The sequence below is a fragment of the Chlorocebus sabaeus genome, chromosome 2 (genome assembly GCF_047675955.1).
Source record: "Chlorocebus sabaeus isolate Y175 chromosome 2, mChlSab1.0.hap1, whole genome shotgun sequence".
Lineage (NCBI taxonomy): Eukaryota > Metazoa > Chordata > Mammalia > Primates > Cercopithecidae > Chlorocebus > Chlorocebus sabaeus.
In genome coordinates this window covers 71339588-71358555 of record NC_132905.1, presented here as the reverse complement: position 1 = coordinate 71358555, position 18968 = coordinate 71339588, and the positions used below count along the sequence as shown (strand labels likewise).

Below are 18968 nucleotides of genomic sequence, written 5' to 3'. Positions count from 1 at the left end.
ACTGGGAAAAGGAAAGCACCCTGAGGTGGAGGAAGATCTTTTGAAGGATCTATAGGAGTTCACTAGATTGAAGAGTACAGAAGGGAACAAAAACCTGTGATAGTCCCCACTGCAGGGGAAAAGGAAGCATGTTAAGGAGAAGTAGGAAATAAGGCTAGAAAAATTGGTAGATGTGAGCCTCTACTTGATCATTGTCCTGAAAGATGTAAGAAATAAATAAAAAAGTCACCAAAGAGTTTGCAGAAAAAGCTACATAATTAAACTTGCATTTTGAGAGATTTTTGTGCCTGCTGCATGGAAGATGGATTGGAGACTGCCTGGCAGAATGTATAAGTAGCTGGGCTAGTAACCCAGGCAGGAAATGATGCGGGTGTGAACTGAGGTAGAAATATCAGGAATGAAGTCCTGAAAGGATTTCTTAGAGGCAGTGAGAAGGGAAAATCTAAGGACTTGGTATCAAGATGAAGAATAGAGCCTAATAATTATTAAAATCTTTTTGGAAAGCTTGTGAAAATTCTAGAGAATCTTGATAAAATCAGTGATATAGTTTGGCTCTGTGTCCCCACCCAAATCTCATGTTGAATTGTAATCCCAGATATTGGAAGTTGGGCCTGGTGGGAGGTGATTGGATCATGAAGGTGGTTTCTAATGACTTAGCACCATCCTCCTAGTGCTGTCTTATGACACAGTCCTCAGGAGTTTCAGAGTTGTTTAAAAGCATGTAGCACCTCCCACTTTTCCTCTTCCTCCTGCTCCAGCCATGTAGGATGTGACTGCTTCCCCTTGGCCTTCCACCATGATTGTAAGTTTCCTGAGGCCTCTCCAGCCATGCTTCCTATACCGCCTATGGAACCATGAGCCAATTGAACCTCCTTGCTTTATGAATTACTCAATCTCAGGTAGTTCTTTATAGCAATGTGAGAATGGACAAATACAATTAATTAAGGTCAAATTGGCAAACATATAATTAATGTTCTGCCTTGCTTGATGCTCTGGAACTAATACAGTGTGCAATCTAGAAGAGACTCCGCTTCCTTTAATCTTCTCCAAAATTAACTAATTCAAGCCCAAATCCTGTAACAAACCCTCCTCACACTGTCTTACTGAGATATCTTGCTGTTTCTCCTGTTGTGAGGTCTCTGTTGTGGCAACAAGTTAATAAATCCAACTTCGTTTGTCCACAGGAGTATTCCTGGTGGTCTTGGTTGGCAGGCTTCAACAGTGCAGTGTGAGAATATGATATAATAGTAAACAGAGATGGGACTTCTAAACTGGAACAAAGAAAGCTGCTTGTTCAAGCTTCACCTTTCTCACCTGTTGAACATTTGCCCACTTGGGCAAATTACTTAGTCTCTGTCAATTTCTTCATGATATTGATCTCCCAAGATAGTTGTCAGAACTAAATAAAATTCTAGGGATGTATTTTTTAACTCACTATGTAAACACAAGGTATAATTATTAATGGCATAAGAAGTATTCAGCAGGGATATTTCTAGGGAAGAGCCCTATAATTTGGAAAGTGATGTATAGTTTGTTTAAAGTGGAGGAATGGATTTGGAGTCAGACCCTCCTTACTTATGTTAGTGCTTTACTTCACAAATGAATGATACAGCCTGAAACACATTATTTAACTTTTGAATTTTGGCTTCTTCAATAATAGGTGGATAATAAAATCTACCACTAAAAATTATTATGCAAATAGTGAAATTGTCTATTATTGTATCTGTCACATTGTTGCTGCAAGAGAAGGCAAGTTGTTGTAACTTGTTAATCCCTTCTTGGCCTTCTTTAAGGGATATATAGTTTTTAGGTGCAAGATGTCAGAGTTACCCAACAGATTTCGCCCTCCTTCTTTGCCAGAAGACATTAAATTATAGTAAGGGAGTGAAAGAGTGGAAATCAACAATGACAGAGAACTGCAAGGATAATGTCAACCGAAGAAAAGTTAACTGCATTTCTGGAAGTTGCAAAGGAGATGATGGAAAATCACAAAGAAAGAGAAGCCATAGCAGAAACTGTGACAAGAGGGAGCTAAAGGAAGGAGTGAGCCTTCAAACTCCCAGAGAGAACTGAGACTCACAACAGTAAGAATAAATGACAGGATTAAGGCTGAAACAGAGGAAAGGTGGTATGAAATCTAGTTGAAGAACAGGGGGTACTGAGGCCACTGGTGTAGTCACTTGGTCAGCACAAAGGACCTTTACACTTCAGCATTTGAAGACCTCCCTCCTAAAAAAAGGTCAGTCTCTCTCTTACCATAAGCAAATTTTGCCCCTCAGTGAATTCTGTTCCCACACACAGAGTCCAGCACAGCTTCTGAGTGAGTCATTCTTAAATCAGGGAGGACAATTAAGAGTTATAGCAGTGATTGTCATAGCATATGATACGCAGCAATGACAGCACAGCAGTGAGCTCCCTTAGCACCCATATCTTACTTTGTTTGTTTGTTTGTTTTTTGAGATGGAGTCTCACTCTGTTGCCAGGCTGGAGTGCAGTGGCGCCATCTCAGCTCACTGCAAACTCCACCTTCCAGGTTCGAGCAATTCTCCTGCCTCAGCTTCCCGAGTAACTGGGATTACAGGTGCCCGCCACCATGTCTGGCTAATTTTTGTATTTTTAGTAGAGACAGGGTTTCACCATATTGGTCAGGATGGTCTTAATCTCTTGACCTAGTGATCCGACCCCCTCAGCCTCTCAAAGTGCTGGGATTACAGGCGTGAGCCACCGTGCCCAGCCCTTACCCTTTCTTTCTTTCCTCCTTTTTTTTTTTTTTTTTTTTTTTTTTTTTTTTTTTTTTTCCGAGACAGAGTCTCGCTCTGTCGCCCAGGCTGGAGTGCAGTGGCGTGATCTCGGCTCACTGCAAGCTCCGCCTCCCGGGTTCACGCCATTCTCCTGCCTCAGCCTCCCGAGTAGCTGGGACTACAGGCGCCGCCACCACGCCCGGCTAGTTTTTTGTATTTTTAGTAGAGACGGGGTTTCGCCATGTTAGCCAGGATGGTCTCAATCTCCTGACCTCATGATCCGCCCGCCTCAACCTCCCAAAGTGCTGGGATTACAGGCGTGAGCCACCGCGCCCGGCTGCCCAGCCCTTACTTTCTAAATACGAGTCTGCATTTAAAAAACTGAGAGCTCCTGGGAGAAATCCCTGATTCTATGATTAGAGCGGAAAAGTTCAAGATGAGCCAGACAGGAATATCTTATTGAGCCAGAAAGAAAGAAAATGATCAATTAGTGATGGGGGACACTTGCAGAGGACATAGAAGCCAGCACGAAGGTATTCCCACTGTCCAAATCCCAGGCACTTTGAAGATCAAAATAAATATTATTGGATTATTATACATTGAGTAAAATAAGAATCCATGAACCCATACTGATATAAGCATTGGCACATATAAGTAAACAAACAAAAAAATAGTAAGTGGAGAAAAGAGAAAGTTCTTTCTTACAGTAGAATGCCAACTAATAAATGTAAAGGGATTTATTAATGTAAAATTAGAAATTTGTGGATGAATCATAAAATTGACAAGTAAAAACTTGATAAGAAATAAGATATTTACATAGTGTCAAAGTATCAACTCACAAATTAATTATTAGTTATGAAGGGCAAAGAGCAACTTTACAGTAAAGAAACCTGAAAGATGCAACTTTCCCCAAGTGATAAAAGTTACTGTCAACCAAATCTACATGAGCCAACACAACGTGCCTGCTGATACAATGTGCTGAGAAGGATAAAGCATCACTTCTATGACATTTCCACCAAAAGTGCATGATATAAATCTATTCATGAGGAAAGTCAAACCCAAATCAAGATACATTCTGTGAAATGAAATGACTACCTGCATTCTTCATATTGGTTGAGGTCAAGAAAGGCAGAGAGAAGTTGAGGTACTGGTCCACATTAGAGAAGACTAAAGAGACATACATAATGCTGGATGGGATCCCAAAGTAGGGGGGAGAAAAGTACAAAGGACATTAGTAAGACAAGTGATTAAATTTGAGTATGCACTTTGGGTTAGAGAATAGTATATTATTAATATTAAATATTTAATTTGTATAGTTATATTGTCTTTGTTCTTAAGACAAATGGTATGATACCTGCCACCTATTCTGAATGGCTATCCAGACAGATAGATACATAGATACATACATACATAGACAGATGATAGATACACACACACTGTACATATACATTATATAGCATATATACTATATGTAATAATACATTCAATGGAAGAAAAATGTAAATCTGAGAATGCAGGACTTTTTTGCACTATTGCAGCAAATTTTTCATAGGTTTGAAGTTTTTTTAAATAAAAATTAATAACAAAATACAAAACAATTAAGGTCTTAAAATAGAAAATAAATGTTAGTCATAAAGATAGAAGCTAAAGTCTCATGGTTGGTAGAGATCTCAAATCACCTATCTAGTACTCAGCACCCCTGGAATCTCTCCACCAACAGGTCATCCTACCTATGTATTGGAGCCTTGCCGATGATCACCTATTTCATCTTTAAATAGCCTTATTCTTTTTCCCAGTTGCACAGCCATATCCATCTTGATATGTAACTCTTACTCCCTCTCATGGTCATGTTTACATACCGAAGCTTCCCTTCTATGCAAGCCTGTAACACTTCGTATGTGTACATGGCTCTTTTCACAGACTGTCTCCATTTTGGGTCCTGGGAAGCAAATGAGAAAGGAATATCTATCTGTCTCTGGATAGTCATTTACAGCACATTGATTGACATAAAATAGGAGACTATTAAAAGCCGTTAAAATATTGAATAAAGTGTATTTAATTCTTAAGGGCAACGATTGTGTTTTAGTTATCTCTAAGATTTGTGTCCCCAAATCTTAAGCCAATGCTGTGCTATACTATGTGATGAGTACCTCTTGAATGAATAAATCTCAAAGATAGTCAGCTTCTCAGATCAAAAGCACCTCTTCTTAGGTGTTTTTACAACTGCAAAACTCTTAACACAGTGGCCACGGTCCAATAATACTTGATGCGTGAATAAATGAACTTTACATTGCACAATACAATATTTTGCATCCATAAAGCAGAGATTTAACAAGTAAAGTCAGTGAACAATTAATCGAGCACCTTCTCTCAGGCAGAGGTGCAATAAATACATGATATGTGAATGAATGAGTTTTAATTCAAACATAAAGTATTTTGCTTCAATAAAGCAAAGATTTTTCAGTAAGCAAGACAGGGAGCATTTTCTAAGTGTAGAACGCATACCATTTCAAGTGCTTTTGATGGCAACCATTATTTCAAAGAACAAACACTTCATTTGTAGTACCAGTTATATGTATAATCAGAGGTGAAGAAAGTGGAGAAAATAAAACCCATCTATCAAAAAGGATAAAAAATAATATGTGATTTTAGTTGTTAGCCTCCCTTTATGATCAAATCTTAGGAACTCTTAAAGATAGAGTTTCATAACTAAGTCTATCTAGTTCCAATTCTTCCAACAACCTAAGGGGTTCACATTTCCCCAGAGCTGAGTTCTATAAACAGTAGGAAAGGAGAAATGGACCAAAATGGAATCTTGTCACTGAGGAAAAGAGAAAAGAAAACATGTTTTAGCATTCAACAGTTAAGAAATATTCCTGTTTTATAATCAGCTTTGAGAAATGCCAACAATTGCAGTATATATGGGTTAAATTTGGGACATTTCCAGGGAGTTTTTAAAATTGAAATATCAATATAAAAATTAAAAATGGTTAGGCATCACCCTATCCTGGCTGTATAGTCTGAAATCAGAATAAAATCTGGTTAAAGTCAACCATTACAGGTTTAAACTGACTGATGAATTCAAGCTCATAAAAGCAAAGTAAAATAAATAACCAGGACAAAAATATTTATGCTGAAGGAAATAGATTTATTAGGAGACTAACAGAAAATCCCCTTCCTACCCACACCCAATTTGTAATACATTAATGTTGATGTAGAAGCTAATAATACATGAGCAGAGCAATCATGAGAGGCAAACTACTTGTTTCACTGCTAAAATTCAAGTATGACCCAAAAAATGCATCTTGCTTCCTTTGTCTGTAGATGAGTATCAGTTCAGCACCTGAGTCCTGGGTGACTTGTCCAGCAGCATCAAAGACAAAGACCACAGCAAGAAGTCAGCAAGAAGATAGAAGATGTATCACCCAAGCACATGGGAATGTAGGAAGACAGTCATTGCTCTTCAGGTTGTTCTGTGCAGAGAATTAATTCAGAGTCCTGTAGTCACTGGAGCCATTGGTCCATCAGTAGGTGCTGTAGCCAAAGCCAGAGCCAGAGCCCCATGGCCTATAGAAGCTACCACCATAGCATCCGCCGAAGTTGTTGATGTTGCTACCACCAAAGCTATAGCCCAGGGAGCTATAGCCATTGCATCCACAGCCATAGTTCAGGGGAGAGCCCAGAGGCACAACACAGTTCAAGGGGGTGGCTCTGAAGGTCCTGTGGAAGTTGGTCCCATAGCTAGGGTACCCTGGGAAGTAGCTTCCACAGCAGAAGTAACGAGTCATGGTGGCAGCAGTTGAGAAGGATTTAGATGATGGATTGTGAAGGGTAAGCTACCCAAGTGTGAATGAAGGTCTCTTCCCACACAGGGCTTTTTATACCTCAAGCTGGTGGGCACAACACTTCTGTCTAAACATCTTCCCACTAATTTGCATAGGTAATATCATTCTTTTCTAATAAAATGCTTATAAGGAATGCACAGACTCATTGCCCACATTTTTGTTGGCTTTTCTCTGTACTGTTTTAAAGCCAGTGACCATACTTGACACGCAATCGAATTCTTTTCATCAGAGTCCCATAGTTTAACTACTGTTCTTGATTGCATCATGTGAGACTCTTTAAGTCCTCTGATTATAAACTCTTCCCAACTGACATAGCTAGACTAAAAAAGCTTTGGCAAGAATGCAAACACTTCAAGCCAAGACAAAGCCATATATTGAGGTCTCTTCAACATTATTTTGAAACATCAAACTGAAATTCTATAACCTCTTGAAATTCACCCATGTGCCATTTTAAAACAAGTGTATACCAACTAGTTAATGGGTACATAGTTTCCTTCTGGAGTGAAGAAAATCATTTGGAACTAGACAGAGGTGTTGGTTGCAAAACACTCGGAATGTACTAAGTATCACTGAACTGTTACCTTTAAAATGACTTGGTTTATGTTGTACAAATATTTTACCTCAATAATGTATTTTTATTTTAAAAAGCACTGCTACACAAACCTATCCAAACAGGTGTTTTTACAGAGGCTGCAATGGTGCCAAATAATAAGTTGGCTGTGGATAACCTGCAAGTAATTTTCATCTATTTCATTTATGAGCATTCTGTTTGTTAATACGTATTTTATTTTTCATGGAGAACATACCATGTTTGCTTGTAAATCATCTTGAACATTGCCAAACTATCTTTTGTGGAGTTGCCACACTGGAGCTGAGTGGGATGATGCTCAATTTCAGAGTCATGTTATACCACGCTGGCTTCTTACTGACTCCTATAAAACAAGCCTGAATACCATGAACCATTATGAAATACCAGTTATATTTAAGGATGCAACACTTCCTTCTGCTCTTATTTTGCCTTACATAACCAATTCTCATGAAGAAAGTAAACCATGAAGGATCTGAGCTCAGCAAAGCTAAGTCTATTCCATTTCAAAGCTTTAAGATATCATCTTTTTATATGTGAATCAAAGTCAGGATTCTCTGAAAGTAGAAGAAAAAACTTCCCGAATGCCAGTTCCTTTTTTTTATTTCTATCTTAACAGACAATCATAGAGTCCAATAGGCAAAACTAATCATTCCTCTCAGACATCCCTCACTCTTTAAGATTCTATCTCTCTCAGTTTCTCTGACAGAGAGCTGCCTACAGAACGTTCTATAAGTGGATATGATTTCTTTTATTCTACAAATTAATTAAATGTCATAAGTGTGTATAGAGAAAGTTAGAGAAAAATGTTATATTTTCAAATTCAGTTTAACAAAAAGAATAAATTAAAATGGTAAGAGGTTGTGTCCTCAGCGTGCAAATTATATAAACTCTGTATCAGATAATCCAGACAACCCAAAAATACGTTTGTGATTAGAAGAGGGCAGGGGTGACTAAGAATTAAGCGTCACTTGAAAAATTTCACTAGTGATTCTATCACACGACATTGGAACCTGTAATTTGTATATGCTGCCACCAGGTGGCAGTGGTATTTCAGTTACTCCATATAAACTATAGGACTGGATTTAGGGTTCTCAAATGTAAGCAGGTGGAAGAATCTCCTAAAGAATTTGCTTGAAATTCAGAATTCCAGGAACTCTCCTCTCCCACCACCACCACCTGAGATTCTGGAAATCTATATTTGTAATGGGTATCTCAGATAATTCTGATGAATAAATCATCCTAATAAATTCCAGGGCCACTTTGCCATGAGAATTCAAAGAAACTTTTGCTGGGCGGTGTGAAATTGCCCAGAGATGCCTATCTCTCACTGGCAGGAGTGTTCGGTTTCAGTCGCAGGTGACTTATTTCCTTTAGTTCTGGATGATAGAGGTAATTAAAGAAAAAGCTTTAGTTTGTCTTCTTCCATTTCTTGATGCTCTCTGCTTCTTGTCTCAGGACACACCTGATTAGAAAGGGAAGGTAACATCAATGCGTTCAAGCGTCTCCTCAGAGGTAAAATCCACCTGTTTGAGTGCTGGTTTTCTAACCCATAATCAAAAGAAAAACTTATATTTTCTGCTTAGCTTGTTTTTACTTTCCTATCTCTTACTAGACATTCCCAGAGAAAATTATCAGTCAAGTACTTGATTGCTATTCAATGATTTTATTTTAAATATTGATAATAACAAAAAACATTCATTGAGGACTTACTCTGTGCTAGGCTCTGTTCTAAAGAATTTGCATATACTACTTAATTATATATTTCACCTCTATATATACAGTAAGAAGGCTTACTATGCACTATTCCAAGCATTTGACAAGTGTTAATTCATTTAATTTTTATAATGATCTTATGATGTGGGTATTATGATTCTTTACAAGAAAACTGAGTCCAGAGGGTTTAAGAGAATTACTGAAGGTCACATGGTTAATAGTCAGCAGAATCAAGCTCCAAACCCATGCCATCTACCTCCAAGCCATGCTCTTAACTACTTTACTATCCTGCTTTTGATATGTCATTAAGGCTTTAAAGGGCTATAGCTTCTAAATGCCTCAAATCTATAATTCATTGCATTATTTTTTTTAAGAACATATAGTCTATCTTTTGCTGCTAAAAACTAGAAAACAAAAAAAAAAAGGCTAGTTTTTGCTGCTGTAACAGACAGACATCCAAAATTTCCATGTTCAGAAATGTATTGCCTGCTCACACTATGAATTCCTCTCACATTGGTGAGTTTCTTGGATACACATCATTCTCATTCAAAAGACTTAAGCTGACAGTACTTTGATTATCTGAAATATGACAAACAGGGGAAAATGAACATGGTAGCTTTTAAAGGCTCTCCTCAAGTGTTATACACCACTTACACACTCTCCTCATTTCCTAAAGTAAGTTCCACAGCCACATCTAACTTCACAGGTCATGAAGAGCAATGCTACTATGTGCCTGCAGGGAGAAAGCCCACAATGTCGCAGAACAACATTAATGACTTCCACAGAGTTTCTATTTCTTACATGAGCTAAAATAATTTTAACAGATTTTAACACATATTTCAAAAGATTAGATAAGGACAGACATAAAAAGATTTTTAGGACTTTACATATCATAATTTAAAATAGTCCTGATAATTCTAATACTGAACAATTTTAAATATAGAGGTTTTATAGGTTGTTTTTGCAGTTCATGTACTATTAGTCAGCCTTTGGTTGTAGATTAGCATACAGCTTTAATTCCCTTTCTTTGTTTTCTTTTCTCTGTTTCCCCCTAATCAGTATGTACTCTAATTGAGGGAAAAGTTGCCATATTAGTTTTACAAGGAAAATCCCTCAATGCCAGTTGATTTGGTCGGGGGGAGAGATAGTTCTAACACCAGATTTTATTTGACTTATTTGAATACATGTATTTTCTTTAAAGAAAACAGAAAACGAATTGACACATAGTATTTACAACGAAAAAAATAAGCAATAAGGAGCCTACTTGACATATTCACTTGGAAATTTGAGAACCTTTATCAGGCACGGATCAGACCCCACTCGTAGCCTCCCAGCCTCTCCCGCCTCTTATGCAGCGGCCCTTATAGGAATCATCTTGGTGTAGGTTCCAACTCACCTCAAGCTGGTACAAAATGATGGAGCTTTGCCTCAGTGCCTCACCAGACATCTGTCATCTCCCACCTGGGGACTTCACCATTAACAGCTAAGAAAGAGATAGTGGAACCTATCTGGGGCCCTATCTTGCAAAATCTGGACGTGTAGGGCAGTTAATGCCCTGTGGAGCAAACCTTCGACCAAAAGCAGTGGAAGTGTGGATATATTCTCCCCTTTTCTCCATGGACAGACTTGCCTGAGACAGTCCTAAGAGGGTTAGACAGCTTCTTGGGGAATAGTCTCATGGAATTCAGCACATAGTTGCTTAGCTATGGTCAACTGGATGAGGCATCTTCATTTGAGCACTCCACCTTCCCTGCTTCACTTCCCTTACCCTTCACTCCTGCTCCTTAAGAAAGCAATAGTACATGAGCCCTTCACCTGAAATTCTGCTTTCTAGAAAACTCAGAACAAAATACCACATCAAACCATTTTTGGAGTAACACCTTTATTGCCTTTATTGAGATGTAATTCACATATGATAAAATTCACCCAAAAATGTACAAAAGGTATACAGTGGGTTTTAGTGCATTTATAGAGTTGTGCAACCATCACCAATAACCAATTTCAGAACACTTTCTTTACCCCAAAAAGAAACCCCATAACCACTAAAAGCCACTCCCAATTTACAACTACTAAATTAAGTTCTCATTCAAAAGACTTAAGCTGACAGTGCTTTCATTATCTGAAATATTACAAACAAAGGAAGATGAATGGGGCAAGTGATGGTAGATTTTTCTTTTCTTTTCTTTTCTTTTTTTTCTTTTTTTTTTTTTTGAGACGGAGTCTCGCTCTGTCACCCAGACTGGAGTGCAGTGGCTTGATCTCGCCTCACTACAACCTCTGCCTCCCGGGTTCAAGTGATTCTCCTGCCTCAGCCTCCTGAGTAGCTGGGATTACAAGCACCCGCCACCAAGCCTGGCTAATTTTTTATATTTTTAGTAGATACGAGGTTTCACCATGTTGGCTAGGCTGGTCGCAAACTCCTGACCTCAGGTGATCCACCCGCCTCGGCCTCCCAAAGTGCTGGGATTACAGGTGTGAGCCACCATGCTCAGCCGATGGTAGCTTTTAAAGACTCTCCCCAAATGTTATACACCACTTGGACACTAAATTAAGTTCTGTCTCTGTGGGTTTTTCTATTCTGCACACTTCACATAAATTGAATCATACAGTATGTGGCCTTTTGTATATGATTTCTTTCTCTTAGCCCAATATTTTCAGTATTCATCCATGTTGTCACATGTATCAGTATTCTTTATTGTCAAATGGCGTCCCATTGTATGAATATACCACACTTCGCTTATCTATTCATCAGCTAACAGGCTTTTACATTGCTTCCCATTTTGGCTATTATAAATATACTACTGTGAATATTCATGTAGAAATAATTTTTAACACGTCAAAACTTAAGCTCTTAATTTTCTCCTAGACACTCACTTCTTCTCCAGCCTTTCTCATCTCAGTAAATAACACTACCACCAAACTGCTCAGAACAAAAACTAAATTTCTTTCTTCATGATAATTCCTTCAACCACTCCGTCCCCAGGTCCATTCAGCTTTGCCTCCAAAATATAGCTCAAATCCATCACACTTTTTCACTCTATCTGCTGTCACCTCGTCACACCATCGTCTCTGCCTTGAGCCACTGTCAGAGCCTCCTCACCGGTTTCCCTCCTCCCACTCTCCTTCCACTCTACAAGGTTATTCCTGAATACCAGCTACAGTGGCCTTTAAAAAATAAAGTGTGTTTTCTCCTAGTTCAAAAGCCTTCAGCAACTTTCTAGTGTTCTTAAGAAAACAAAACTTCAAACTTCTGACCACGATCTTGCTCCTGTCTAACTGTCAATCTTCACCACATCCTATTCTTCCTCCCTTCCTATGATACAGTGAAGAAGATCTCCTTCCACATTACCTGTCTTCTGCACTGGAATTCCATGAAAGTAGGCATCTCTTCTGTCTTGTTCACCATTGTATCTCTAGCATCTTGTGTCATGCCTGACTACTACATAATTGGGACTCCATAAACATCTATTAATCTGTTGAATATATGAATGAATGAATGAATGAATGAATGAATGAATGAATTGAACTGAATGAAATGAATGAATCTCATGGAAGATGACACCAGTACATAAAAAGATGATAGAATTCCAAACATCCACCTGCTGGCAAGATGGATATCTGATATCTCCTCGCCCCCAACCAGCCTGGTTCTATGTTGACATCCTCCCTGGCCTCCCTGACTGTGTAGCGCTAGTTCTTAGACTCTATGTGTAGACCAAGGATAAACCCATAGTGGGCATTTGATTCTCCTGTAATCCCAGCACTAGGCCAGGAGTTTGAGAACAGCCTGGCCAACATGGTGAAACCCCATGTCTACTAAAAACACAAAAATTATTGTTAGGGTATGCCATGAAGGACAGGACAGGTGTGATTTCAATTGGTGAAGGAGAAAAAGATATTTATAAAGAAGGAACACCAAAGGCAAGGACAGAGCAGAACTGTCTGGGTTCGTTTGGGGATTGGTGAGCCGACCTCTGTAAACTGAGGACAGAGCATGTGTAAGAAAGTTAAGGAGAACTTTCTGTCAAGTGAGTGCCAGAGTTAAAGAAAGGATAGACATATATGCAGAACACGTGCAGGGCATCGATAAAGAGCAGCTACTAAAATACTTAACTGAGGAAATGATGTGATGAGAACTAGCTTAGTGTGAATGACGGATTCTAAAGGAAAACTATGGAGAAAGGACTATCTCTTAGTATCCTATTCTAATCATCAATTCAAGAAATAATTGAGCATCTGAGTTAAGTTGGGGGCAATAAAAATGGTAAAAAAAGAAGACAGATTTGAGTGAAATGGGGAGGAAGGATGTACAGAACTTGTTTAGCAACGAAAAGGATGGCAGCTATGAAGAAAAAAAAGAAATCCAAAGAATCACTCCTGGTACCTGGATGAAAGGTGCTTCTAGTAATGATAACAGAGGAGTTAAGAGAAGGATTTTAATGGTGAGGGCTCTCTTGTGCCAATAGTTGTAATTAAACATTTGGAAATATAGAAAAACAGCTTAGAAGAAAATAAGCTAAATATTATAATCAGAGCTTTATCTTCCTTCCTTATTTTCCTAGAAAATAAGCTAAATATTATAATCAGTGATACTTCAAGGAATGTTACACAGATAGAGAAGACCCACCAGAAAATAAACAAAAGGCTGAGAACAGAGCATTGGGGATGCCTAGTTTTAGAGGGATGAGAAGCAAGAGATGTCAGAGGACTCAGAGTCAGAGAGTCAAAGTGTTGGAGCTCATGGAAACCACAGGGCTTGGGGATTTTCAAGGCAGAATAGTTAACAGGGCCTAGTGCCACAACAGAGCTGGGGAGGAGGGGGATAGAGAGTACTTCGCTGAATATGGCAAGAATTGTTTATTGATGATCTTTGAGGGAGAAAAAGGAATAAAGGAAAATCTGTAGTGCAAGTGATTAAGAATTGCAGCACCAACAAAAAAGTAATAAATGTGACTCCACAGATGCTTGAGGGAAGAAAGAAAAACTATGAGAAAATATAGCGGAAAGAGCATACAAATCAGGGTGGGGTTTCTGTTATTTGGGTCTTTGAAGACGAAAAGAAATTCTGAATGTTGGAGCTGGAGTAAATACCAATCTATACTCCCTCTTCATTTTATACGTGAGGAAAGTGAGATTCGGAAAAGAAAGCGAGCTGTCCAATACTACATCATCAGTGTGGATTTGAGCCTAAAATCAAAATGTGAAGTTCTTGTCCATTACAGGTTTGAATCCAACCAACTACTCAACAACAACAACAAAATGTATTCCTTGTCTGCACCTGATACGCTATGGTTGGCAGACTCAAAGGCATCCCCCATGATCCCTGCAACATAGTGTCCACACCCTTGAGAGATGCCCTCCTGTGAACACGTGTGGAGCCAGTGACTTGCTTCTAATGAACAGAATATGGTGAAGGTGGCAAGACGTCACCTCTGTGATGACATTATACAGACTGTAGTGTCTGTCTTGCCAAAAGACACTCTCTCTTGCTCATTTTGATAAAGTAACCATGCTGCTGAGATCCCATGACCAGGAACTGGAGAAAACAACCAGCCAACAGCCAATTAAAAAACAAAACAAACAAACAAACAAAAACCTCAGGTTTTCAGTCCAACAGGCTATTCCACCAACAACAATATAAATATCGAAGTGAATCTTTCCCCACTCAAGCCTTGAAGTGAGACTGCAACCCCAATAGACACTCTGTTTACAGCTTTCAAAGAAAACTATGAAGCAGAGAACCCAGAAAAGCTGTGCCCAGAATCTAGACCCCCCAAAAACCTGAAATAATAAGTGGGTGCTATTTTAAACTACTAAGTTTGTGATAATATTGTTACACAGAAATAGGAAAGTAATTCAACATGCATGTGTGCATACTGTGCAGACTCAACCTGCCACTGATACAATTGGCTCCAAACTTTATTGCAAATCCATTCACATTTCTTTATCTCCACGGTCACCAGCCACCAAAGGAAGTAGCTCTAGGCTCCCTACACTCTCTGCTTCCACTTTGAGGTGAATTTCTCATCTGCACACTGCCAGGCACAAGAAAGAAGGGGCACAGTCCAGCTTACCCAACCCCTCCTGAGAAGGTGTCCTCACCATTGCACCAGGCTATCAAGTCTCCCACACCTGCCCAAGCAGACCTACACATGCCCAATCCTGTGTGCTTTCTGTCCTTACGGAATTTCATATTTTGCTGCCTTCTGACTGCAATCTTTTTTTCCTAGATTGTTACAATTTATTCTTTTTGAAGAAATTATCTTTTCTATCATTTCTAGGTCTGTGATGAGAGAGTAGAAGGCAGACTCCTGTGTTCGGTCTGTCATTTTGATACAATATTCTTTCCAGGGTAATTGTCATGAATTCATACTGTCTCAAAAAAAAAATCAATTTACAGACTTTTTTTCTGTAACTAAAGTCTAACAGGGATTTTTTACAATGGTTCTTGTAAGTACTATGCAGCCACTACAAATTATATATGTAAGGAATGTTTAATGGTATTGCCAAATGCTCATACCATAATGATAAGTTATAAAAAAGTATAAAAAGTATATTGAAGTTACATACTCCTTGAGGTGAAATGTTAAGCCCTGTGAATGAATGAGGTACACAAGAAAACAGAAGAGGGCTGAGAACAGACCTCAGGAAATCTCCAGGAGACTGAGAGATGAAGAATTAGAGAGAGAGAAAGCTGTAGACGTAAAGAGAAAGGTACTAAACAAGACCATGGAAGTCCTGGAAGGCTTCCTAGAGTAGGACCCAGGTGAGCTGATTCTGAAAGGTAAGTAGGAAGGATTCAATAGAAATGATGAGAGCAATAATGGACCAAGCAATGAAGGGAGTAAAAGGAAGAAAATGAGAAAAACATTTAGACTTGGAGACACTGATGTTACAGAGCCCAACACAGAGCAGAACCCAATAAGCATTTTAATACATTAATAAACTGGTGCTAATTGACTAATTAACAAAATCAAAAAAGTGGTTCAAATAAAACGAACATTGTAGCATTTTTATAGCAGCCAAACCTGCAATGCAAACCCTGAACTCTGAGGAGGCTGGTCCTGCAGCCTCAGCTGGACTCTCTGCTGCCCTCTTGTAGACAGACACCATCACCGCAGCGCTCAAAGCAGTCAGAGTTCTTGGCAGCCTGCAGTCAATGAGTCACATGTGTATGAGTCTTCTAACTTTGAAGCTACCGGTACTCTCCATCTCAATATCTTCATAGGGCAAATACAGACTGAGGCCAACAGAAAGGTACCAGGAAATGGTAGCTCTCAAAAAGCAATCGATAAGTCATTATTAAATACCTTTAACTCAGCTATGTTTCTGAGGCCCTATCCACCTGTCAGAGCAAAGGCTGTCCAGAATAATTATCCTGATAATGCTTTTTGCTACACCTTCTCTCTAAATTGCTCCATTCCTTGGTTTTATCACTGAGAAACATGGCATGAGCTTTAGGCAGGAACTGAAAGATGTCCCTTGGCTCAGTATAGTCCAAGAATATATTTTCCCAATTTTCCAAAAATTGGGGAAAAAAGAAACTGATTTTTTTTTTAAAAAAAAAGGAGTTTCACTCTTATCGCCCAGACTGGAATACAGTGGCACTATCTTGGTTCACTGTAACCTCCACCTCCAGGGTTTAAGCGATTCTCCTGCCTCAGCCTCCTGAGTAGCTGGGATTATAGGCACCCACCACCACACCCAGCTAATTTTTGTATTTTTAGTAGAGGCGGGGTTTTGCCATATTGACCAGGCTGGTCTCGAACTCCTGACCTCAGGTATTACACCCGTCTTGGCCTCCCAAAGTGCTGGGATTACAGGCGTGAGCCACTGCACCAGGCCAGAAAACAAACAAAAAACACACAAAAAAGTCTTTTTTAAAACCCAGGTTATTAGAGCTCATAAACGTGATAAAACAGCAGGCCCTGGATCACCCACAGTGATTGATCTTGCAATTCTATGCATTCTTTCATATGTGAAGCCACAGAATGCTATTGTCTGTGCATGACAGCTAGAGAGAAAAATCAGAACTTTTTCTACACTCATCTTGATGCTCTCTGTAAAATTAAAGTTTGAGAGTCAGAAAAATTTGGAGCAAGCTTCAAAACTGACAGTGAACAAATAAAGACCTAACTACAGAATTATCAAAAGATATTTTTAAGTTCAAGTCTTATAATTCAAGAAAAAAATCATTAAATGTATTTAATCATGCAGTCAAAACTGTATATTCTAAATTTTAAAAACTAAATCAAAAGAAAAAGTCAATCTGAAAACAGAAAACAATGTGAAACAAATGAATCTAACTGAATGTCAAGTCAGTAGCACAACTCGGAATTATTTCAAGTGACTCCAAATCACAAAATGTTGGTTGTGCACACCTAGAGGTAAAATACCCTCAGATGAAAAGAAATATTAAAAAGCCTTCAATTGTATTCAGTAATCTTATTGTTCACAATTACATTTGTTTTATTATTTTGAAACTGTCATAGGTAAGTATAACATAATGTAAATGAAAAACTTAGATTTTCAGCTTAAGAAGTAAAAAAGAAGTTTAAAAATCAAAGAAGTAAACATGAATTTGAAATATCAGGGCCCAGGCACGGTGGCTCACGCCTGTAATCCCAGCACTTTGGGAGGCCAAGACAGGCGGATCACGAAGTCAGGAGATAGAGACCATCCTGGCTAACATGGTGAAACCCAATCTCTACTAAAAATACAAAAAATTAGCCAGGCGTGGTGGTGGGCGCCTATAGTCCCAGCTACTCCAGAGGCTGAGGCAGGAGAATGGCGTGAACCCGGGAGGCAGAGCTTGCAGTGAGCCAAGATCCCATCACTGCACTCCAGCCTGGGCGACAGAGCGAGACTCCGTCTCAAAAAAAAAAAAAAAAAAAAAAAAAAATTCAGAAAAGATTCACTATTTATGTTTCTCTTTCAAAAAATACAGATCCCCTGGCTCTGTTTATTAAAACTGTCTGTAATGACAACTCAGTAGCAATGTGGACTCATAGCATCAAGACTGTGCGTTCTTAATGTCAATTTATATCGATAGGAAAGAGCTCCTTAGGAAAATTACTACTTCCAGGTCTGGAGGAAGAAATGCATAAAATGAGCTTGAACCACCTGTGCCTGAAAGCACATGAGCTGTCAAAGACACCTGCAGTCACAGCAAAAGGACAGAAGGCAACCTGAGGGTATTCCTACTGGCCAAGTTGGCATAATATAAGCACAAAAACAAAAATTACTGTAATGGGTTCAGAAAAAGATTTTTTTTAATTCCATGAATTATTAATGATACACAAATAAATGAACCGGCAACATTTGGAGGTTGCTGTGGCACCAAATTTTTTGTGGAGTGTAGTTTGTAAATAAAGTTATAAATTATGCCTTTATCTTCCCTATTTTATATAAATTCTATCTAAGAGTAAAACAAAAAATTTATGAGTGAAAGTTAATCTTCATAAAACACCTTCACCTTATAAAGGAATGGTAAAAAATAGAAAATTCTCCTTCACAACACTTAATGAAATCATGGGACCTGGCAATGATCATCAATGGATACTAAAATTATTAGGTAAAAAATCAATGTGAACTGTACAGGGTGGCCAAAAGGTCTGGAAGCATAGATATTATTTTAGTGTGTATTGCAATGTAATATCACTAAAACATTCATGATGCATTTGCCTGTGATTTGAAACTCGGTGGCCACTCTAACAGGTAGATTAAACATATAGAACTCAAACTTACTAATTGATCCCAGCATCACTACAAGAAAGTCAGCTTGGGTTTCCTGATTGCTGGTGTGATGCAATAGAAGTACACAGAATTACCTCTGAGATATCTTTTTGAAACAGGAAGAAAGAAAGGAAGGACAAATGAATGAGCTAGGGAGAGGGGAAGGAAGAGGAGGGGAGGCGAGAAAGGAAAAGAATGGGGAAGGGAAGAAAGAAAAAGCCTGAATTTAATCAAACCCCTAGAGTTTCTCAACGGGTACTATTAACATTTTTGAGTTAGATCATTCTTTGTGTGAGGGCTGTTCTGTGCAGTGTAGGGTGTTTATTTAGTAGAATCTTCAGCCTC

The 18968-nt window shown here is 38.7% G+C and overlaps 1 protein-coding gene across 1 annotated transcript; it reads right to left on the bottom strand.

Moving 5' to 3' along the window:
• Positions 1-5778: 5778 nt before the first annotated feature.
• KRTAP7-1 (keratin associated protein 7-1) lies at positions 5779-6593 on the bottom strand. The gene has a single exon (XM_007965285.3). It carries the CDS (start codon positions 6527-6529, stop codon positions 6266-6268), a length of 264 nt encoding a protein of 87 aa, XP_007963476.1. The 5' UTR covers positions 6530-6593; the 3' UTR covers positions 5779-6265.
• Positions 6594-18968: the final 12375 nt, after the last annotated feature.